The sequence below is a fragment of the Thamnophis elegans genome, chromosome 4 (assembly GCF_009769535.1).
Source record: "Thamnophis elegans isolate rThaEle1 chromosome 4, rThaEle1.pri, whole genome shotgun sequence".
Classification (NCBI taxonomy): Eukaryota; Metazoa; Chordata; class Lepidosauria; order Squamata; family Colubridae; genus Thamnophis; species Thamnophis elegans.
Window position 1 is genome coordinate 75,845,332 of NC_045544.1, and position 25,116 is coordinate 75,870,447.

The 25,116-nt window shown below is 35.5% G+C and overlaps 1 protein-coding gene across 3 annotated transcripts in view; it reads left to right on the top strand.

Annotated features, from left to right (window-relative positions):
- LTBP1 (latent transforming growth factor beta binding protein 1) overlaps positions 1-25,116 on the top strand; it is a 216,204-nt gene that overhangs the window by 124,430 nt on the left and 66,658 nt on the right. For 2 of the 3 annotated variants that reach the window (XM_032216849.1, XM_032216847.1), the window contains exons 8-12: positions 9,194-9,296; positions 10,075-10,146; positions 16,361-16,483; positions 21,369-21,536; positions 22,479-22,706. In XM_032216849.1, coding sequence (XP_032072740.1) covers positions 9,194-9,296; positions 10,075-10,146; positions 16,361-16,483; positions 21,369-21,536; positions 22,479-22,706 — 694 coding nt within the window. The remainder of the gene's footprint in view (positions 1-9,193; positions 9,297-10,074; positions 10,147-16,360; positions 16,484-21,368; positions 21,537-22,478; positions 22,707-25,116) is intronic. The other variant, XM_032216848.1, reaches the window with a different exon arrangement.

The following is a 25,116-nucleotide window of genomic DNA, read 5'->3' on the forward strand; positions in this document are numbered from 1 at the left end:
TGCAGCATACCGGTTGCAACAGGAGCCGGAACCCACCACTGCCCTATGTATATATATTTTTAGTATTATGGAATGTACATGCAGCAGCCAAAATTAATTCAATTGCAACTCTTGGCTTCCCCCCCCCCCCACACCATTTAAAATAATGGTAATACATGTTGTATTCTGGATCTTTCTGAAAGCCAACAACACCGGTAAAAGCAAGCGGAATAGCAAGTTTATATTTCTTTTCCTAGACTCCTTTTCCACTCAGCTGCTTTACATTTTATTTTCATAAAATGCTCTTGATATTACTTAAAATATTATATCATTTCTCACAGTATCTTTATAGTGTTATTAATAAAGATAGTAAAGCTTGCATTTCTGATGTGTGCCCTATTAATTTTTCTTATGACTAATGAGTGTGGAAATAGTGTTGGACATTTTGAAAGTAGGATTAATATAATTTAATGCATATGTTGACCATGTGTTGGGTTTATATAGAAAAAGGAAAAAAACCCACAATAGAACCCCCCATTGTTACATCTGTTTTGTTATAATTGCTATATTTTAATGTAGTCACTGATGTTAAATCAAATATTGAGTTACTTAATGTATATGTTTCTTAAAAGTAACACATTTTTCTTCATATTTTAGCTATGTATGTAATCTATGCAATTACATAATCTTTATACAATGTTATACATAATGTGTTAGCTATGCAGTACATTTGCTAAACATTGTTGTTAAGTTTAGCCTTCACAGAAGTTATTACTGCCAAATAATTAAATAAAATACTGTAGCTTAGTGTTTCTCAACCACAGCAACTTTAAAATGCAAAGACCTCAACTCCTAGAATTCCCCATGACTAAAAACTAGTCATGAAAGTATTTTTTTAGTAAACAACTCCACAAAAACTATTGCCTTGGATTGTTTTGTTTTGGGTGGGTTTGTTGTTGTTGTTTTGGTATTGGCTTTTGGGGCTGGCAGAGAACTTCTTTCCTTCTGCAATAATCTTATTGAATGTTCTTGTTGGACACAAAGCAGAGATGGAGAACGTCAGCTTATTTGAACACCTATGAAATTCCATTCTGTCATCATTATATGCGTATCTGGCTATTGCTTAAATACAAGGCTGGTGTAAACAGCAGGTAGCATTAATTTTCCAAAACAGAAATTAAGAATAAAATCAGCTCAGTCTAAAAAAAAAAAAAAAAAAAGCTCTTCAGTTCTCATCTTTTTTCAGATATTGAAAGGAACCGAGGTAAGCAAGTATGTGACAAAGAGAGTTATACATTGCTCTCTCAGATTGATGGCAGTTTTCCATTTAATAGATTGCCTACATACCGTTTTGGAACAGTTGATATTGCTAAAAAGATAGAATCCATCTCAATTCAGTAATTATTTATAAACAGTTTCATTAGTTTGTTTTATTTAAGTGAATGCTCAAGTAGGAATTGGCATGGATAGCATGTGGAAACAGCAATAATGCAGTTTAATTGTAAAGTTAGGGATTTAATAATGGAATGCTTTCTCCATTTGCAGATATTTACAAATAGCTCTTAGAGAAGTTTAAATTCATTGCATTCATTAATTCACATCTACATTGTAAACAACTACATTACTAATTAGCATTGCTCATTTAAAACAATATTAAAGATAAGTATTCCATGCTTTTTTGTATGGAGTATCTTTCTTCAAAAATGTTTTAAAATATTTTACAGCACACAAAATAATCTTTTTTATTTCATGACAGTGATATTTATATAACTATATATTCTTGACATTCTATTATTTAGACTACTTACAATATTGGAAATAAAAGAAAAGAAAATAGATATATTAATATTAGCCATAATTCAGGATATTTTGAACATTAAAAGGAAAGGGAAAAAATAAAGAACATGCTGCAGCTTGCATCAAAGTATTCGTTTCAGTCTTAAACTAAATTATTGGATATTAAAATCTCCACTGTATTGTTAGTTGATATATGTGTCTATGTATATCAGTATGTATGCTTTTGTGTGTATGTGTGTCAATGAAAAGTAAAAAAGATAAAATAGATGAACAAATATAAAATAAATAAAATAAAACATAAACATATTAAAAAATAAAAGGCAATAAAAATGATTAATTTTTTATTCCCCTGTTTTATACATCTGCTAATCTGCAATATTTGTACACATTTAAGCCCACTTAGAAACCAGACTGTAGGAGATTATATTTGTTGTGCTGCTATATGGGAACCATTTTTGCTTAAATTTAGATTTCTATTAAGGTAAATGTTCCCCTCGCGCATATATGCTACTCATTCCCAACTCTAGGGGGCGGCACTCATCTCTGTTCTGCTTCAAAGCCGAAGAGCCAGCATTGTCCGAAGACGTCTCTGTAGTCATGTGGCCGGCATGATTAAATGCCAAAGGTGGCTCCTATTTTTCTACTTGCATTTTTACATGCTTTTGAACTGCTAGTTTGGCAGAAGCTGGGACAAGTAACGGCAGCTCACTCCATTAAGCGGTGCTAGGGATTCAAATCGTTGAACTGCCAACCTTTCTGATCGACAAGCTCAGCATCTTAGCCACTGACCCAGCACATCCCTTTCTATTTCTAGATTTCTATTAAGTATATGTGTGTGTGTGTGTGTGTGTGTGTGTGTTTGTTTGTGTGTTGCATTTGTGCTGCATTTGTGTATATATATATATTGTTTGTTTTGCGTATTCTCCAAGTTTAAGTTCCCAACCAGATATCGTCAAAATTGTCTTCGTTCCAGTGTGGAGCAACTTTCATTCTCACTGCTCTAAGCATATATCTCATTAAATTCTTGAAATCTGATTTTGTTAAGATATTTTATTTTATTTCAACTATTTATAAATACAGCCATCAGATATTCCAGCCTTGACTAAATACTTGTTGCTTAGCTTATTCATAGAATCAGATTGAACCATATCTGCATATACAATTATACAAGTAGAGTCTTGAATTCCTTGAAACTAAAAAATATGCATCAGCAGAATGTATGCAACCATTTTTAAAAATCTGTATGGATACAATTTCAACAATGACTGTCCTATCTTCTGTTAATCTTTATAACATCAGTGATGTTTAATATCAGAAAATATGTACAAGATAGCAAAAGCATCAAATGCAAATTCAGTTAATTAATCAAAGTCAATACACTGATATATTGATCCTTTAAGAAAATATTGGAAGCCAAACTAAATGCTGGACAAGTTTCTTTAGCCAATCTGGAGTTACCTAATAGTCTTAGAGGTGAGGGGATTTGAAGCAAAGATGAGCAAAGCAGGTGAGGAGAAGTGTAATGTTGTTGCCTAAAAATGGCATAGACCTGGCCTAACAAATGCAACTGGGACAAAGCTGTGTGTTCATCTTAAATTCATCTACTGACCAAATCACTTGGAAATGGAAATTCTATTCTCAGATAGAGTCATTAAGCCAGAACTACCTGTAATATAGAGAAGTACTGTGTCCTTCCAATGACTTGCAGGGAGTCATTATCTCAGAAGAAAACACTGGCAATCACAATTACTGCTTCCAAGTGGAATCCCCAGCCATGCCTTCCCAGATTACATTAGTTGAATTCAGATATCTTCAATAGTATAATATACTTTTTATTGTTTTTAAAATGAAAATTCCCAGCAGAACGCAGCAGCTGGATCACAGAATTATGGGAGTATTTCAGATCCTCCCATGAGCAACATTTGGCATTGCTTGAGAAGCTGCTATTTCTATTAAAAGCTCTATTATTTTATTGCAGGAGTAGTTTATGTGCATGGATCACTTCTTGGCCTTTTGGCTAAACTCAAGTATGTGCAGTAGCTCAACAATGTTGAGACAGATGGTAAGCAAGGCCCTTTCTCACTTTTGGAGAGTTGGCTAGTTGATGAAGCACTTCTTCATTGAGTCTGAACCGCAAGCATGGATTTCCTAACATGTAGGACCAAACCTAACAAGCAGAATACATAATGTCCACTGTAATTGGTTCAGGGCTAATTATAGTGGAAAAGATGTGTTTATTTTATGAATCAGTATTACCATATTAAATATGTTTATTGATCACTGACATTTTGCAAGTCTGTTTCTATTAGTATGATTGAAAACATGAGTGTTGATAAGCAAAGGAAAATAGTAAGCATTTTGTTTAAAAAAGTTTTAAATTACAGTTAAGTAAAAGCACCCTTGAGTTGAATTCAGCTCCTAGTATCTGTATCCAAGCAATTTTGTTAGGACAGATGTGGAAATAGCTTGCCATTCTACTTTTCTGGCTCATATTTTTTTGGTTAACTTTTTGGTCTAGAAGCATCCTTGGAATTCCTAAGGATTCTTCCACCCGTATGCTAACTAGATCTGACCCTATTTGCCTTCTGAGATTAGCCAAGATAAGCAAAGTATTGCTGTCTGCTGAGGTTATAGTGCAGTTAGGAATTCATGTTTACATATCTAAGAGGCCACGCAAAACAAAATATACAAGAGAAAAAAGTGGAAAGTGAAAATAAGGGTTTGCACAAAATGGGTGGCAGAATAACCCACCATTCCCAAGGTAGTGCAATGATTGAAGTTTGTGAGGCAAGAACCAGACGTTCCCAGCCAAGGGCGGACCATGATATAAATACATATCAGTCTTCTAAGACCATCACTTGTATACTCCAAGAATCTTTCAAAAATTAATTAAATTGCAACAAGTAGAGTGTTAATTCTAGAAAACAATACATGAATCTCTGAGGTCTTTGCTCTGTAGTTGTTGATCAACTGAAGTATTACAGCCTATATTCTTGCCTATAATGAAGTTTAGAATCTTACTGAACTATGTTTTGGGGGTCTTCTATTGAGTCTAACCAAACTGAAGATTAGGCAGTTCTGTTTCTTTCCCAGTGCAGGTTTGAAACCTAGTTTCTAGATAGATTAAGTTTATATATTTTTATCATACAGTTCCTTAATTGCCTTGGCTTGTAGCACCAATAGCACTGAGTGACAATGTCTCATATAATTATTGTCAGCTATTTGAGATTCAAGCTATGTTGGACTATAATCAACCCATGACTGTTTTTCTGAATTCAGTGTGTCATCAGTGCTATGGCATCTGTAGAATAATTTTAACTTTTGAATTATTTTCTGAACAGTAAATTTCCCAAAGAGTGTAAATTAAGCACTTATCTGTAGTTTTGATTTCTTAATTTTCAACATGCCACATGTGGTACACCGTATTTTTCAGAGTATAAGACGCCCCCCCAAAGAGTGTGAAAATCTGGGTGCGTCTTATACACTGAATACAGCATTTCTGACCTACCGAAACCCCTCCCCCTTTGCAAAAATGGATGTGCAGAGGGTTTGGGAGGCTTGCAAAGTGCTCCTGGGGGCTGGGGAAGGTGAAAATGAGGAAAACTTGATGGTTTTTGCTTGTTTTTGCTCCCCCAGGAGCACTCTCTACAAGCCTCCCAAAGCTTCTGCATGTCCCTCTTTTTTTTTCCAAAAATAGCTGGTTTTTGAAAAAAAAAATGGGCCAGTTTTTGCTCGTTTTTGCCAGCCTCAGCCCCCAGGAGCACTCTACAATCCCCCCAAAGCTATGCATGCCCCCTTCCCCCCTTTTTTTTTTTTGCAAAAAGCGAGGCGTGCAGAGGGTTTGGGAGGCCTGTAGAGTGCAAAACCCTTTTTAAAAAAAATTACCTCTTCAAAATCATGGTGCATCTTATACGCCGGTGCGTCTTATAGTCTGAAAAATACGGTAACTATTTCGTCTTGTACTTTAGATGTAATTTTCATTACATCAGTTTCAGATTATTATGAAACATGCTATTTTATATTCAGGAAGATATATCAGTAGTTCAATTCTATAGATTATGGAACTAAGTCATTGCATTTGATCTGAGTGTTATCCTACTATATTAGCTGTTGATATGGATAATATCTAGTCTAGGTTGGAGTCAAAACAGAATAACAGAGACATTCAGTGCATTCAATAAGGCATAGCTTGGAGTAAACAAACTGTGTGATGGATTATATACTTCAGAGGGGAGAAGAAAGTATTGCATTATTTTACTTTTTCTTCAGTTGATATCCAGAGTATGGTATTATATTTCTTCTATCAATACCTCTTGAATGTTAACACTTTGTTATGATAGAATTATGCAGTAACTTCAGTGATCCTTAAAATGATGCCAGCAGCAGAATAAGATTCTGATGGAAGGGGTCACTTTTGCTGGTAAAGTCAAAGTCAGTAACCCATAAAGGGGATAAAGACATTTAGATTGGGGGGGGGGGACAAGCAATTTATGAAAAGAAATTCCAAATTCAGAAAGAAAAAATGGAAAACCAATTGTGTATAGTTTCTAAAAAATTCTATGGGCATAGATGTAACATTAATCCAGTTTGAGTGCCAGATAACAAGTCTGCCAGTATGAAAGAAATATCCTTAGTTATTATTACATCAGAGTATCATAAGCTGATCTGGAGGTGTCAAACCCATTACAGGAGGTGATGATGTGGCCAGAATAAAGTCTGGTTATTGATAATGCCAGTAGTGAAAGAGCAGTTCCATGACTGATGATGGACATAAGAACCACAGTCACAACATGGAATGTAAACTAAATCAGAGGGGTGGAAATTGAAATAGTAAAGTTGAAATCACACATTCTTTAGGACAAAGTGGACTGAAATCAACTATTTTAAATCCATTTTAACAAAGAGGCCTAGCTGGTGGGAGATTGTCAATGATCTTTAGGAGGGAAGGTGATGTTTGTGACCTTGAAAAACTACAACTCTTCCTAAAGAATCCCTCTCTGGATCCCTTATCATTATTGTCCAGTTGATAAGAGTTGTGGGAATTATGCTACAGAGTACCCTAGAGCAGTGTTTTTCAACCTTTTTTGTGCAAAGGCACACTTTTTTCATGAAAAAAATCACGAGGCACACCACCATTAGAAAATGTTAAAAAAATTTAACTCTGTGCCTATATTGACTATATATAAAGTAATTTTCCCACGGCACACCTTACACTATGTCACGGCACACTAGTGTGCCACGGCACAGTGGTTGAAAAACACTGCCCTAGAGGAAATGGGTTATCTAGGCTCCTTTTAGTTGGTATTCATACATAATCACAGAATGGAAATAGTATTGGTCTCACTGATGAATGATCTTTGTCTGGACTTACATAAAGGTAGTGCACCCATTCTGGTCCTGATAGAATTTTCATCTACTTTTGATTCTGTAAATAATAAAGTATCTGTCTGGATCACCTATGGTGTTAGGAGCTGTATACTGTATATGTATACAGTATACATATACAGTATACCATGGGTTCTAATCCTGCATTAACAGGAGGTTGCAGTCGGTGGTGATGGGGAGGAAAGGTCAGCCCCATGGCCTCTCATATATGGCATACCTTAGAGGTTGATTTTTTTTTTAATCTCTGTTGTTTAACACTTACAAGAAGTTTCTGGAAAATGTCAGCAATAGATTTCAGATGCAGTATCACTGGTAGTTGTCCCAGCGTCTGAAGGCTCTAGTGGCCTAGATGGGAAAAACTATGTGTGTGTAAGTGTGTGGGTATTAGTCAGCTATCAATCTGTAAAAAGATATGCAGCTCTTTACTCGGGACTTTTTATTCATGATTTGGTGTATTAAATAATGTTTGGAAAAGTTTTTGGAATTTTATCATCTTTATATACTTGATCGGTTTTCAAATTCTGATGAATATGTATGGGAAGTTTTCTCTAGTGGAATATAAAAAATTCAAGTATTGCTTTTGTATCAGTTCTAGCTTATTGCTTCTGACTTGTTCAAACAGCAGCATTTGATTTTTAATGAATTGAAATAAATTATCATTAGAAGTCAGTGTTCAATCATCCCACAACTGCAGTGATATAATTGTACTATAGTTAATATGTTGTCTATATTTAATGGCTAATTTTTGAGTGTGGGCTGTTTGAGACATTGAAAAATTGGAAGAGAAATTTTGAATTTTGTGATAATAGTTAACATTTTTGGTTAGTAGGTTTGTATTTCTTTAAAAAAAACAAGAACAGCTTCTTCTTGAATGTTTATAGTATGAATTTGAGGAAGTCAATTCAAAATTGAATTTTTAGGTCTGTTTTAGCTCTGTGTGTAAGTTATCCAGAGAGAGGAAAGGGTGTGTCTATCTTTGCAGTTCCAGCAATAAACAGAGCGTAAATTTGGCAGTGAGATGAGTAAGTAGAAACATTTTTTTAATAAACGTAACATAGAGGCTGGCAGAAACTATTCTGTGCAATACTAGCACTATTTTTTCCTTATAAGAACAATGAAGAAAAGCATTTGTTGGTATAAAGAAGGATAAACAGGTGCCTAGGTTTTTGTTCACCTATAAGTTAATTTCACATCTTTCACACAAAAAAGCAATTCTATCTAAGGCGGGTGTACTCTATTGATGCTGGAAGGAAAGGCTTGTACATTTAAGGATATGCTAGAAAAAACTGGAAAATCTGTTAGAAGATTCCTAACATTCACCTATCCTGTAATCTAGGCTCCTGCTCCTTCCTGAACCAGGACAGCTGGCAGTACTTTCTAATTCCCATTAATCCTCTTGACAATAATTAACATTTTCTATAGCATTTGGCCCAGGATTCTTCTGAACAGGTCAATGTTTTAGTACTGTATCTGTGTGATATACATCTTTTTAAAAATTCCTCTCTGATATAGTTTTTCTTTCTCTATGCAGTGATTCCAGTTGTTCCGGACTGAGATATTGGTTGTTTCTCTTACGTTTCAGTCTTTTAATCAGGGTGCTGACTGTTTCTCACTGGCTTCTGGCATGCCATTGCAAACACAGAATTTTTAGTGGTATACCAAATGTCACTTTGAGCCGAATTCACCAAGTATATAGACAGACAAACATTTCAAAGTCAGGCATGGATAGAGAAGGCAAATGGTTCGTGTGATTTTAGCATGAAAAGAACATTGGAGCACCAAACAGGATCATGGATCAGAATTCTTGGGCAGCCATAGGAATAAGTGAAGACTAATTTACAAAAGGTTTTTGAGAAATGTATTGTATGTAAAATGCTAATTCACACTGGAAAAACTGAAGATCTGAAGCAGTAGTTTTGCATTCTTGTGAATTTTTAAAGCCACCTGGTACAGAGTGATCCTGAATTAGCAGCATGGAAGAAGACATCTGTTCTTCAGAAAGACTAACTTGAGATTTTCCAACATTTTCCAGTGTAGCAAAGCACTTCCTGGCCTCTCCAAGCAAGAAGATTGCTGTGGAACTGTGGGAACTTCCTGGGGTTTTAACAAGTGCCAAAAATGTCCAAAGAAGCCAGGTAAGCTTTTAACAATATGTTTTCTGCTATTTTGCGTAGTATACATATATTTTCCTTTTAAAGAAAGTGGTGAAAGCATATGAAAACTTCTTTCCAAAGTAATCTGAAAATCAATAAGAAAGTTGGGTCTGTGCTACATGTCTCAAAGATCTTTTCAAATGACATTAGAGTTTGTATTGAAGAAAGAAGAAATAGGGCCCATTTACATTAATTAGTCTAATTAATTCTATTCATAATGAGACCCCAAAGAAGCAGAAGATTTCTCCTTCTTGGATTTGGTTGCAGTCTAGCTCACTAGTTTATTGGGAAGAAAAAGAATTCACATTCCTACTAATTTTATAGGAAAGTACAAGTGATTCACTTATGGGTCCCAATAACCCATAAGAGTAAAGGAAAACAAGATGTTCAGAATTTTGACTTTTAGGTGATGGTTGACAGATTCGAGAGTTAGTTTCCATAATAGTTCTACATTTTTTTTTCAAATGAGGGAATATTGCTTGTCTGATAATAATAGTTGTTGGATGAAAGTAGACTTTTGTGGCTTCTGGTGTCCTGAATTCTGCTGCCTTCAAGACTGAAATACTTTTAATGCCAATTTGGAATAATAATTCACAAAAGCTAATTAGCAGCAGCAATAATATTAAGACATGCGTAAATGTTGTACAACCTTTTATTTGGGATCAGGATTCAATCCTTAAAAAAGTGGTGTGATATTAAAATGGTTGGATGATAACAGATGGGTCACTTTTTTTTCTGTTTTGTTTCCTGTCAAATTTAGCTTATTTTGGATATAGCCATGTAGTGGATTGTCCACAAGGTTATAAGAGAATTAATGCAACGTTTTGTCAAGGTAAGACATTTGTATCATTTGTTTTGACTAATTATTCTGATTTAAAATTGTGTTTCTCTATTTATTTAATTGGAATTAGAGGGATACATTTGATTTAACCATTTTATTTGGAAAAAGACAAAATTCTACCAAAAAGCAACAATGATTATATAATTATCAGGAGCAAAAAACAATTTTAAGTGCATTATTTGTATGATTATCAATAAATACAATAATTATATATTATATTATTTGTATTAATATAGTATGAATTCCCAGTGCCAATAGCAGTGGCTAAGGTTGTTCACATTCAACCTAATTTAAAATCATAATACATATACATATTTAGTATTATGAAGTAACATCAAAATAATTTTAAAACTTAACTTGGAATTTATAGAAAACCAATAGTTAACTAAATCCATCATGGTAAAAATAGTTTAATCTGATTATTAAATTGGTTAGGAGGACAGATATTTTATTGTAAATTTATTTAACCTCTGAAAGACCTGAGGAGAGAGGTGGGTTGTTCCCGATTTGGCCTGGATCAGGCAAACAGGTAGTAGCAGTGGCGGGAGACACTGCCCACCCACCCAGAAACTTCTGTGCATGCGCAGAAGTGTCATGCACGCGCATGTGAACCGGTAGTAAAAAAATTGAAAACCCACCACTGCCTCGGGAGACTAGCCAGTGGAGACATGACATAATTTTATCAGGAGAAAATAAATGTATTGATCTAGTTCTTTTCTTAAGGAATAAATTTTGCTAGCCTTAATGTACAGACTTCACCTATAATTTCCCACTTCTGGGTTAAATGTTTTGGCCATGTACACTCTAGAGTCAAACTTGCAGTGTCGGGTTGCCATCACGTGATACTTTGTGATGTTTTTCCCCTTCACGGAGCTGGGATGGGTGTGGCCCACAGGCTGCCAGTTTGACACGCCTACTCTAGAGCTAATCTAGAGGTTGCAAAAAAATTCTGGTCTAGGGAGACCCCTTAAATAGGCAAATTTCACAGTTTGAATACTATTACAAAAGCATTCTTAGCCCAAAAATCAAGTAGATTTTTGGAGGAAACAAGTTGGTTTTTCTGTTGTGTATTCTATACAGTCACCCATTTCCTTAATTAAATTAAAATTAAAATATCAGTTTGATATTGTGGTTAAAATATTTACCTAGAAAGTAGGAGACTATGAGTTCTAGTCCTGTCTTAGACAGTTAGGTGACTTTGGGCCAGTTGCTCTTTCTCAGGCCTGCCTACCTGACAAAGAGCCATGGTGGCGCAGTGGTTAGAATGTAGTATTTCAGGCTAACTCTGCTAACTGCCAGCAGTTCAAATCTCACCAGGCTCAGGATTGACTCAGCCATCCATCCATCCTTTCCAGGTCGGTAAAATGAGGACCCAGATTGCTGACTCTGTAAACTGCTTAGAAGGGGTTGTAAAGCACTATGAAGTGTTATATAGGTCTAAGTGCTATTGCTATTGCGGGGAAATGAAAAAGAGGAAATAGTATTTATGTATGTACATTGCCTTGTGTTATTTATAAAATAATAAGGTGGGATAAAAATCTAATAAATAAGTAGTGTATTTACCACAAATGCTCATACACTCATCAACCTTAAAAGGTCTATTGATTTCACATAAGGTTCTGTCTACTGCAGTGTGCTGTAAATGGGGCTGCCCTTGAACAGCATTCAGAAGCTTCAACTGGTGCTATTGTGGCCCATCAGCTGCCAGTGGAACGGCAGCAGATTCGGACAATGAGGAGGTTGGGGAGGAACATGGGCCAGTCTGGAGTCTGGGGAAGGCTCTGATGAGGGCTCTGTGTCAGAGGCAGAGATGGGGCCAGGGCCGTCTGACAGTTATCAGCTGTCTTTGGGGTCAGACATCAGTGAGGCAGACAAACAGCTGGAGCCTGTTTCCAGTGTGCATATGTGCAGAGTTTCCTGATGAAGGGAACAGCTAAGGAACAAGGGTTGACTTGGGAGTAAGGCCACAGGTGGATGGTGAACGGCCCCTCCCATAGGGAATAAAAGAGGAGCAAAAGTGGAGGGGTGTTTGCAGGAGACAGTTCATTCCTGCATTCTTGCCGGGTATTGTGGCATCTGAAAGCTATTGGCCTGGCCACTCTCCAAGCCTGATAAAGGTTGGTAATTGTGAACTATCTTGAAAGACTGTGGAAGAGGAAAGACTTTGCTGGAGAGGAATTCACTGTAAATTAAATAAAAGGGGTTTATCGGGACGAGGACTCAGCTTCGTGCTGCTATGGGAAGCCTAGGTCAGAACAGGTGCAAAATGTGGCAGCATAGGTGGTAAACAGTGTCAGATATACAATTACTACTGCATGAGTTACATTGGTTATCGGTCTGTGTCTAGATGCAATTCAGAGTGTGGGTTGTCACTTTTAAAGACCTATATGCTTGGGACTTAGTTACCTAAGGGACCATCTTCCCAATAGATTGGCCAATTGGGTATGGCAGTTTGGGCAGGCTGCAGGTCCTTTCAATCAAGAAATGTCAACTGGTAGAGATCAGGAGATGCGGTTTCTCTGCTGTAGCCCCTGCTGCTCTTTGGAGATGACTCCCTTCAGAGAGTAGAGTGGTCCTGTTGACCTTTCCCAAGGTTTTAAAAGCCTGCTATGTTCCGAGGTCTGGGGACCCAAATGTGTTAAGGACCCCATTTCTTGTTTAAATTGGCAAATGCTATAATTTTCTTGGCTACTGGATACATTTATTTTTGTACTGCTTTTACTATTTTTATTTATAATTTTATTTATATTTTGCATTTTTGAACTGCCCATCTCCCTCAAACAGAGACTGGGCGGTTTGCAATAAGTCTTTCAGAATTATTTGCTGCCCAGAGTCACTGGGTTGAAATGGGTGGCTACAGAAATTAATCCATCAAATAAACAAATGGTTGGATCAGAGTAAAAGAATCAAGAAGACTTAAAGCTTTGAAGGAAAATGATTGCTTTATGCTCCTCTCCTGAATCTTAATCCTCTTGTAACCTCTACAGCTCGTCTTCTGTTTGAAGTGAGCACTCCTTGTATTTCATTCAGTGTAGTTCTGGTGCCTGACAACTGAACAGGGACTAGTTTTTTCTTTCCAACTAGATGTCTGCATTATTAGGGTAAAGTAATGTATCTTCAGGAAATCAGTTTTAACTGTGTTGCTTACAGTGGTCTACATATAATTCTTTGTACTAAAGTTATAAGCTTTATTCATCCTTCCTCTTATCTGTGATCAGGTCAAAGGATTTTCTCCCGTCTGAACTATGCATTGCAATTACTGTTCATAGCTGTTTGATACATGCTTGGATTATTAAATAAAGTTTGGAACTGACTGTCAGTTAACTTTAACCATTTATTTACGTTTAGACATATGCAATGACATAAAATAAAAAATGGAAGCACATCTTGTTGGTTTTTTACATAGGTTGAAAGGGGGAGTATTCATATGTATTTCCTGCATATTCCATTCAGACATTTGTGCTACAATTTGTTTCTTGCATGGTTACTAAATTATAATTTTGTGGGAGACTGCAGTAGATGGGCCTTCTTATTAACACAGGAGCTTTATGTAGGTGCTCTTGACATCCCACGGATCCATTCTTTCCTCTTCATTGTTTAACACATTTAACATCTGTTGAACATCTAAATGAAAGTGCTGGTAGAGTTCATCAGAGGTTTTGGGGTGAGGTTTCCACAGTATGTGTTATCCTATAGAAAGGGAAGCATAGATGTACTCTATGTTCAAAATATCTCCCTCTGCTTAGAAAGTGAAGGAATGTTCTAATATTATAGAGAACCTCTCAGTTAAAATAAGTAGAGGAACAAATAAAAGCTGTGCAGTTGTTAATGTTTAGTAAATTCTCACCCGAAGAAGGGGAAAATGGAGATGCCTTTCAAAAGCAAATTACAGATATTTCCAAGAGGACTGAAGCAATAGGGATGAGGGATTTAAATTCCCTTGTCATCTGTTGGGAAAAAACTCTGCCAGGCATGATGTTTCCAGGAAATTCCTCACTTGTCTTGCTTACAGTTTTCTTCTTCAGAAAGTGAAGGAAGGAAGGCACTAGAGAATCCGTTGCCAGGGAAGACTTTAAATTGTGAAAATTAAAATAACAAATACTTTGGGGGAAAGTAACTATGAAATTTTCTGGAACGAGGTACAGGAGGCTCCAGTGGATGGTATTGACACGCCCATCTGGCCACTCCACTTCATCTCAAAACAAACATCTGACCTACAATATATTTTAGTAAAAGAATAGGTTTGTTATTTTTTAGGCGTAGACATTTATGTCCTGACTGTACTGAATCTCATTGCCTTCCCTACTAATTCATAGCCTTGATGTTATCTTTCAGGTACACAGGAAGGTTTATTATTATTTTTGTGGGGGGGGGGAAGCTGGATAATATAAAAAAGATAATACACGAGTATTACAATACTCAGGAATCATGCTGCTAACTGCTAATATTCTTTTTATATTAAAGAATATAAGGGAGAACTAGGAAGTGGATAAATCCATGAAATTCTGTTTTTGGGTTGCTATAGGATACTTGTCCTATACTATTCATATGGGAGATCAGTTGTTACTAGTTTGATAGTCATGATCATATATTACCACCACAACTCTACAGGATTCAGTAAGGTTATGATGTTCCTTGCTAACTTATTTAAAACAATAGAACAATTTATCTATGAAAAAAAGTCCCCTTCCTATGTCTGACAGAAGAGTTGCCATATTATGTATGAAATTAATATTTTGCACAGTTGATTGTTCATATGATGGACAAACTGCAAACCTCTCTTCCTAAGGGAAGGTTTACACAGTTGCGATCACAGCACATTCTGATATTATAGTCCATTACTATGATGTACACTGTATTGTGCAATATAATCACATGCCTATTTTCATTAAGAGTAATGTAAAGTCCTTGGACAAATAGTTGAAATAGGCTAGGAGGATAGTCTGTTCCATATGTCAAAATATGGGGTAAAACCAGCTTATAGTGACTAGAGTGATAAAATATAGATTTGATAGATAAAATGTAGTTTAAAAAAAAAATTTGGTTCCCTCATTGCACAGAAGAAGGTTCAATGAATATTATCAGGTTATTCAGGATTCCCCCCCCCCCCACGGTTTGGATGTGTTTAAATAAAGACCACCCACTGTTTAATGAGCTCAACATAGTACTAGGGCTGTGATGGCAAACCTATGGCACGAGCCATATTTGCTGGCACCCCAGCTATCAGCTCTGGCGCATATGCACATGCTGGCCAGCTGATTTTTGGGCTTCTGGAGGGCCGGGGGGAGGCTGTTTTCACCCTCCCCAGGCTCCCGGAAAGCCTCGAGAGGCTGGGGAGGGTGAAAAATAGGCCCAACGGGCCAACTGGAAGTTCAGAAAAGATGTGTTTCCACCTTCCGGAGGGCCTCCCAGGCGGCGGGGGAGGCGATTTTTGCCCTCCCCAAGCTTCAGGAAAGCCTCCGGAGGCTGGGGAGAGGTCGTGCACTTTTGCGCATGTGGGCGGGGAGGATTGAATTGGTGTGGGCATGCGTGCATGTACAATAGTGCGTACAAACACAAATATGGCACCCCATAAGAAAAAGGTTCGCCATCACTGCACGGGGTTTATATAGTCTGTTCTTCCATTACAAAATTGTTGTCCTTTAAATCTGTTTCTTTCTAGATTATCAGAAACTCACACTGCCAATTGTTTTATGTATCTTGGTCTACTATTCCTTAAATTAAATTAATACTTTAAAACTGAGTATCAGATGTGGAGCAAACACATAGCTTTTCAGTAGTTGAATAGTTCAGTAGTTGAATTATCAGGAGCATTTTATATGTTTCAACTGTAAACTCCATTATTTATTACTTAATGATTTCCAACATATCACTCAAATCACTTTCAAGTTCCTCACCTCACCTCACCTCACAGGGATGCTGTTGTGCGGAAAAGAAGAGAGCGTATGTTCGATATCTTCACCACCTTATTTGTAAAAAATAATAAAGGCAGGATATAAATAAATATAAACATTTGGTACACTTATATCTTACAAATTAATGCCACTTTTCTAGGCATTCCTTCTGTGTTTTAAAGAGATAGGAGAAAAATGGGGACCAGATTTGAGAACTGAAAGATTCTTTAATGTCTAGTGATTAATAAAAGTGTTTATACGTATTCTAATATAGGTTTATTTAACTGACAATTAGTTGTGTTTCTTTTCAGACATTAATGAATGCCAGTTACAAGGGGTTTGCCCTAATGGTGAGTGTTTAAATACCATGGGGAGCTATAGGTGTACCTGCAAACTGGGATTTGTACCAGATCCTACTCTTTCCAGATGTATCCGTAAGTAACCAAAACAGTCCGTACCATTTAGTTGTGTGTTTCCTTTTTCCTGGTGTTCTGAAAATTTGTATTGGTCATTGTAAATTTAAATGTCCCTGACTAGAAGTTTCGCTTCACCATTTTGAATTGTTTTGATTTAAAAGTTAATGAGAAATGATAGTTCTAATCAGATTGTATGTTGCAATAGAATCCAGAAAGTTCATTTCCCCAAATAAATAACAAAAACAAAGTAGATTCTGGGGGTATGCACCAGCAGACCATTTGCCATCATCTCCTGCCTCTGCAGTGAAGTTTAATCAGTGGCTGAGTAAAATAACTGATATTTTAACATTTACTAATTAAGACCTACCGATCTCAACAGGGTTTGATTAAAATGAACAACCATATATAAACTATGTTTTGATATCTCATGATTTCTGATTTTACCAGCACTTAAATGCCCATATGCTCATGAAAGTAAGGGTTAGTACTAATGCAGGGAGCATCCCAGAAATATTGATCACAAGATCTTTGACATAATTACATTATAAAACTTTGTTTAGCTGCATCTGCAAATACAATTACATTGTTAATTTGTTCTTTTCATTTTCAAGAACTGCATGGGTTATTAAGGATCATTTTCCTTCACCGTTAATAATTACTTTACTAGGTCTGTTATTTTATCATATGTGGAATGCTATGAATGCTTCAGTAATGATTAGGAAGATCTATTTTGAATCTTACGTGAATACAATTTTTCCTTTCCATTTATTAAAGTTTCCTAACTTTGATAAGAAGACTTTTAAAGTAGCCACAATGTTTTTAAAGGGTTGCTTGAATGATCAGGGAGAGGTATAATGCTCGTGGAAAGTCTAAAATATTTCTTCCATATCCTTTTCAAATCATGTAAAGTCCTGTTATATATTTTAAAAAACCAAATCCTTTATCTATTAGTAGTCCCCTAGCTTTACATATGTATAAATTATTTTCTTCCTAAAGTTTTAATAACCCAGTGAGGAGCTCAGTATGCTCAATAACTAAAGCATGTTTGTGATTTATTGCAAAGAAAAAAAAATAGAAACACAAGAGGGGAAAATGTAAAGAAGGATTCTGAAAAGGTGGTTGGCTGAATTTTTTTGGTGGAATGAGCCAAACTCCAACAATTTGTTACAAGTCCCATTTGTGGAAACCTTTTGCTAAGAGTTGTAAATTAAATAAAATAGAGCCTTGTTCTCCATGTTGCAGTCACATTTTAAATAAAAGCCTTTTACATGATGGAGCTCTCAAGTGGCTCATAAATATATCACATGTCTAATTCAAATCCAATTGAGATGTCTGCTTGCATGGAGTAATATAAGTCAGTTGAGCAATCTGAGCTCAGAGTTTTCAGATAAACAAGTGTATTTTCCATAGTTGAAGTGATCCTTTCTCCTCTCTGCCAAGGTAATGAAAACTGTTATTAGGCATATCTTTGACCAGCCAGTTCACATGCTATTTTTGCCAATAAACACCTGGGAATGACTTGAGATTTTTTTGTATAAAGAAGAATAAGAAGATATGGGTTGTTTTTGAAACTTGGAAAAGTGGTTGAGGAGTAGAGTGTAAAACTTGACATTTAATTTAGTCCCAAGTAAGAATCACTTTATTTATGCATGGGTAAGTAGTGATTTCTTATCAAGGTTAAAAATATAAATTAATTATTGGAAATAAGAATAAGCATCAAGTTGCATGGTGCCACATGCAAGGATATTGTGTCAGCTCTCAGTGATATAAAGTTGCTGCATTCTCATTTTCTCTGCCAATTAAACATTGTTTGGTCTCTGGCATTATTTAAAACATGTGCTGGTCTCATTGCTTTATTTTTTAGATCATAACAGTGATTGCTTCGCTCATTCGTCAGGCCTGCAACCCAGAAGAGATGCTGCCCAGGGCGCATCTGCCCTCCCAAAAAATGCACCAGTTTCTGGTGTGCACATACACACAACCCAGCTATTCTTCCAGTTACTGGCATGCATGTGCGCATGATGATCAGCTGGCCATTGCGCATGCTCACGCAGGAAATCGGAAGACCAGGTCTTCCGGTTTCTGGCACTGTCGTATGCACCAAAGCCAGCTGATCATCATACATGTATGTGCACCAGAAACCCAGAAGAGGAACAGGTGATGCCGCGCATGCCAGGTGACATGCTCTGTGTGCCACTTCAAGCACGCGTGCCATAGGTTCGCCATCACAGGATTATAACAAGGTAGGGAATTATGACCCCTTTACAACTCATTGACTTCAAGTCTCAGAATTCCTGAGCCATGCTAACTCAGGAATTCTGGGAATTGAAGTCCACAAGTTGTAAAGAGGCCATAATTGCCCACTCCTTTATTTTATGTTTGCAATTGGAAGAGTTTTACACACACATAGGCCTTTTTTTAAAAAAAAAAAAATCTATTTCAGAAGAATGAAATGACTATGACTTCTTGTTGTGCTGGAGATTCCAAAAGGTTCCCTTTCTTTTAACCCAGTACTAGAACAAATATATAATAAAAGATGCTTTCTTTCTTCCTTTTCCCAAAGCCAGAAAATATAGAACTTTTCAAAAAATAATAATAGACATGGTAATTGAGCAATCATGCAGTTGCATATGGGAAAGCTTTGGTGAAAATTTCTTTTTTAAAATGATGCAGTGATATGTAGGGCATATTATTTGAGTCCCGAAACTAGAGGAGTGGGATTTATGTGAGAAGATAGCAATACCACATAATGAAGTCTGCACACTTTTTCGTACTTGGACAGAATTAATAATGAATCTTGAATAGGATTTTTTTTTTTACAGAATCCCTTAAACCTTTCTTATTTTTATGTGTTACTAGAAAGACCAAGATTGGGAGAAAAGCCTTATCTATTTATGGGAATCTTTGGGTCTAAAAGCCACCTCTTTATTAGAGGTGGGCTCTTTTGCTCATGGGTAATTTAGGCCATTTAAAAAATGTACAATGGAGTGCAACACATGAATTTTCTCATTGAAAGAACTGATGTCAATTATAAAAGCAACATTCTGAAAGAAAGCAGAGTTTCCCGAACAGTCCCCCCCCCAAAAAAAAGCAAAGCAGGACAAAATATTAACACCAGATTGTAGGCAGGTTTTGTTTTAAGAAAACTATATTTGATGGAATGTGCCTGACACTCTATGATCACTTCATAACTGTATTGTGTTGCTGACTTTCGTGCTCGGTAGAAAAAATTATAGGCTGTTTCAGGCTAGACCCCTAATAATCGTTTAACAAGATAGTAAATAATACAATGTGACTCTTTATAGGTACACTTCTGTTTTAAAACATTTTGAAGCCCAACAAATATATTGTCACTTTTTGGGGGGATTTCTCACTTTCCAAGTGAGAGATAAGTTATTGTGTACAAATATATCTACACAGTTGGCTTGAAATACAGGAGCTATATTTAAATTGATCATGTACCTTAATTGAATTAAAATCTGGCTGCATCTGTAACAAATTGTTTCAGGCTGAAATGTTTTCTTCCTATTTTTGTTTCTATGCAAATAGAAGAAGATAAAGAACTTTTTCTATGTTTGTTTGTACTTGAAGAATTATGAAGAAAGATGGTCTTTGTTAAATTGAAGAACATTTAACAATTATTTATTTAATGTCCTGTGCTTAATTTACAATATATCAGAATTTGGGTGAAATCTACCAATTACTGCTGCTGTGCAACATCTGTTAATTTAATTGGATAATTGATAGATTGATTCTTAATAGTTCCTTGGGGCTTAGGATAGAACTTTTGAACCATTCTTTTATAAAATAAATATGTATTCTGCTAGGAATCAATAAAACACTTTGGATCTAAACAAGTCTTGATAAGAAGACCTAGGAACTTCTTTGAAAAGGCAGAATATCTTTTAAAATAAAATTTTGCAAAATCTGCAAAAAAAAATTCACTAAAATGAATATAGCTAATCAGCTGTAAATTTGATAAATGTTTTGGGTTTTTTGTAGGAACGAAGAAACAGATTAATTTGTGTGGAATATAATTTATAACTTGATCCATCTTGGTGACCATGCCTTAAACTTTTGCTCAGCTATTATCACATCTGATTTGGCATTCTTATTCATTATATTTTTTTCCATATTTTAGTATGATTCAAATTTTCTGACCTGCCAAGATAACTTGTTTTATTTTTATAGTATCAAAAAAAGATACAATATATTCTAATTTCACTTTGACTCCTTGCTATCTGTTCTTATAACTATGGTTTTTTTTAGAGTAACAACAATAGAACAGTAGTTCTGTTAACTTAAGGAATTTCAGATTTTGGTGATGTGAATTTGGAAAGACCTGCAGAAGAAGAACAAAACATTGGGAACGATGATAGTGCTTTAGCTGATTTTTTTTTGCCAATGATTTAATTTATGTGCATTGATTGATTAGAAATGACTTTTGTTTCCCGTTTCCTTGGTGACCTTAAATGATCTTACCTATCAAGTCAAAGTTGTCATTTTGTCATTCATTTGTGACATAGCTTTGTAATGTGAGTGTTGGAAGCGAATGTGTGATCTGACAACATTCTGTATTTTTACTGTTCACCTGCTTTAAGCTTGCTTAGGTGCTTCTGCATGGGAATAAGGCATTCTCCTAATTCTATGTTATTGGAGCATGGCCGCATCTAATTTGAACACTGGCTTTTACTTCTAAACAATGTGGGCTTTACTTTTGAACTGTATCAAATTGTCAGATATGACTTATGAAAAATGTTTTGTTTCTAGACATCAGCATCGTTTTGTCTCTAATGATGTGTTGAAGTTTTTTTTTTTCTTATTTGGTGGTGGAACTCCTGTGGTGTTTCTCTGTTTTGTTTCTCAAGTAAACTTTAGCATCCTCCTTCCCTTTTTGCTGCAGTTGATAATCCCATGGTCACTGAAGAGAAAGGGCCTTGCTACCGGTTTGTCAGTGCAGGAAAGCAGTGTATGCACCCTCTCTCTGTTCAGCTCAGCAAGCAGCTCTGCTGTTGTAGTGTTGGCAAGGCCTGGGGGCCCCATTGCGAAAAATGTCCCCTTCCAGGAACAGGTAAGAGGTTCCCAGAAAATGGATGTATTTGCACCCATGTATAACATACCACATAGATAATAATCTAATGTCATTCACCCATAGTCTTATATTGGTTGTATCTCTTATCATTGGAAACTGCAATAGATGAGTTTTTTTTCCTTCTATGTTTTGCAATGACCAGTTTTTCAGTTACAAAGCATTTGTTGAGTGATGTTTGTTACTGCATAATTCATTTTACAAGATGGTCATAAATGCATTAAAACGTGTATGTCTCTGAGAATTTTCTAAAGGGATATTGTTCATGTTTAGACTTCAAAATATTCTTTGTAATTATCACAAAAGTGGCTTTCCTAAGGCTACTTGTCTGTATTAGGTGTCTGAGACAACTTAAGGTGGGAAGAAACTGTGATGCTAAGGATGGGATACCAATTTATTGTAGATGAAACATGGATGAAATTAAAGGAGAGAGGGGTTTTTTTTGCTTCTGAATAAAAGTTTTGTGTGGCAGAAATAGAATTTTCAAGTCATTTAAATAATAAATTGCCCAACCAACCAAACAATATGTTGAACAATCAACTTATATTGGGAAATTTGATTTTGAGTAACTAATATAGCTTCCAATCTACTATTCCAAGGCTGCACCAGAAGGGAGAGAGAAGGTTCAAGACTCAGAATCCTTCATGTGGTCCTGAACCAGAATTTAGAATTCATTTTAAAAATGCCCATTGTTTGGTTGAATTTATTCTCAAATTGAATCTTTTTCTAGGAGGAACAAAATATCTTCCCAAGTAACTTATGCAATATTACTGTCATGTAATTTGTGGTTTTGCCTAACAATGGAATACGTAATATTTATTGTTTTAAAAATCGTGTCAGATTTTCTTTATTATGTTTTCCAATGTGTCAAAAATGTTACATTTTTAGATTCTTAAAAGGAATGTTTTCCCATCCCAAATCTAGCTGCTTTTAAGGAAATCTGCCCTGGTGGAATGGGCTATACGGTTTCTGGCTCTCATAGAAAATATCATCACCCTGCAGTTAGAGTTCATCCACCTGTCTCTGGCAAGACCCAGATTACTCATCCTGTTGCTAAAGGTCCTTCTCCTCCACCTCTCCCAGCAAAGGAAGAGCCAGTGGAGGCACTGACCATCTCACAGAAAAGTGAGCCCGAAATGGCTGTGAGAGAAGGTGAGAGTGGAAAAGGATTTCTATATGTAGTTTAGTGTGTTTTTGAGTATGTTCATGTGTTTCTTATTTTCTGTGTATTTCTTACAGTGTAAAGTGCTTGTATCAAATGTGATGGCCTCCCAGCAGCCTATCAAGTATTTGATTGTATCATTTATTATAGGAACTGGTTTCAGATTCTACAACTTGGTGCATGTAAAAAATATTTAGCCCTCTGGGCAAAGAACTGAATCAGGTGACGTACTCCCAGTAAATTATACATTTCTTGCAGATGTATGCATGGGAGTAAATCTTAATTTTGTCCTTCATTATTTTCCTCTACCCAATCGGAAATTGAATTCTTTTGAGTTAAATGTTAAATGTTTGGAATCTTCTCCGTTTTCCAAATGAAACACAGCTTTTCACCATTGCCAAAGTTTTCACCATTGCAATTGTTACCTGAAGTATTTCTAGATGTCAGTTTTGTAGTTTTATGTCTCAGTCTTTGCATGGTTCCTGCAAATGCCTTTAAAATCAGCTGCTTCTAAGTGTCCTGTTTTTTTAACATGCTTAACATCAATGCAAACAAAAAGCAAAGAGCTTGCCGCATGTGCAGAAATAACTGCATTGCCTACACGCTATTGGTGAACAGAACATAGACTGGTAGATGCAGAGTGTTATGTGGAATGTTGTGACTATTTTGATTTTGAATTAATGCCTTTCCAGAGTATCTAAATGTGGCTGTATGCAAATGTGTCTTGGGTGGGGATTGAAATAATGCAGAAAGCACATAAACTACAAATTCATTGAAATGACTTTGAAACCCTACATCATATCTACAAAATACATTCTTTTGAGCTGGAAATGTATGCCTGAATATGTTTAATTTAGAAAGACGGGTCCAATTTTGCATAGAATATCTTCATGTTAATGTTTAATTGCCACTTAAATTGAGATTTCTATTTTTAATTATTATATTCATATCTTTTAATCTTTGAAAAATACATTGTCAACCTAGTGAACATCTTGAACAGATCTAAATCCAGTAAGATGAGGTTTATTTTTTTTTAAATGTATATAGCTGCAAAGATTGGTATAAAAACAGCTTAAATTAATGTGATTTTTTTCATGCTAATCTTTATATTGTATTTGTTCATTTTAAAATGTTCGTGATGGATTCTGTGTTAATAACAACTGATCAAAATTTGTTTTCCTGTTAGTAGTTTTGTATGGAATTTCTTTAAACCACAGATGTTTCCAGAGTAGTTAATATCAATGTATATCAATGTTAATATCTCATTAAAGCTTTATTTATTTGTCCTTTAAGTCATGGGAGTGGACAAACTGTCCCAGGAAATGCTAGTACTAAAGGTGAAATATTTCTTAAAAGGAGGATAAAGTTGAGACTAAGCCACATGATGACCAGCACATCAAACATTACAGCTGACTTCACTACCAACCAGTTGTCCTTTTGCTCTTTCATGGAATCAAAATAACATTTAGCTTTTATTTGGGTATGCAGTAATGAGTATCTCATTTGAAGTTAAAAGTCATGCTACTAATATCAGTAAGACTTCTGGTGCACATTGGGTTTAATATTCTTTGATTTTACCATCTGAATAAGAATATTTTTTGTATGTAAATAAGCCATTAACCACTTCTCATATGACGCTCTATTATAAGTATCAATGACACTTTTATGCACCTAAAATACCAATATGGCTTATTTTTCATTATATCGCTCCAAATATTCTAAAATGTCCAGCAGATTTCTAATACTGTCTTTTAACTGTCTTTTAGATAAAAATCCATATTGTCATGAATAAATCTTTACAAAATTATTTTTAGTCTATTAGCTAAAACTGATGTGAAACAGCTTGTTGTCATTATTAATGATTTCATCGTATTTGTTAAAGTCAAATCTAATCCTCTTTAGGTATTAATGCTATATTGGCTTCTTTCCAAGTCTCTAGCTTCTTTCTTCCCTGTAGATAGAAGTTCATTGTGTTTTCTAAAGATTGTATCAACTAGCCCTAAAATGTCCATTAAATTGAAGGAAACATTTTGTAGTTTACCCTGAATGATGTTACTATTTTTTTCAGAATTTTTGTCTAATAATAGAGAGATCATTAAGCAAAATATGCAAAGGAAATAATACTTTTTGTTATGTCCCTTCTTCATTTGCTTAATGGGTTTGTTCTTTAATTTTAAATTAAACTTAACATTTTGCTAATTCAGTTTTGATGATATTCCACTTCTTTCAAGTATCTTTTATTAATTTGCAGTGCTAGCAGAATAGATTCATTTTAGCACAAAGGATTGAGAAAAGTTATACACTTTGCAGTTAAATTCTTTTCATTTTAGATCCTCTCCAGTTGTCCCTCTTTCTCCTTTTCTTTATTTCTTGAGCATGCAGAAATAGTAAGTTATGTCA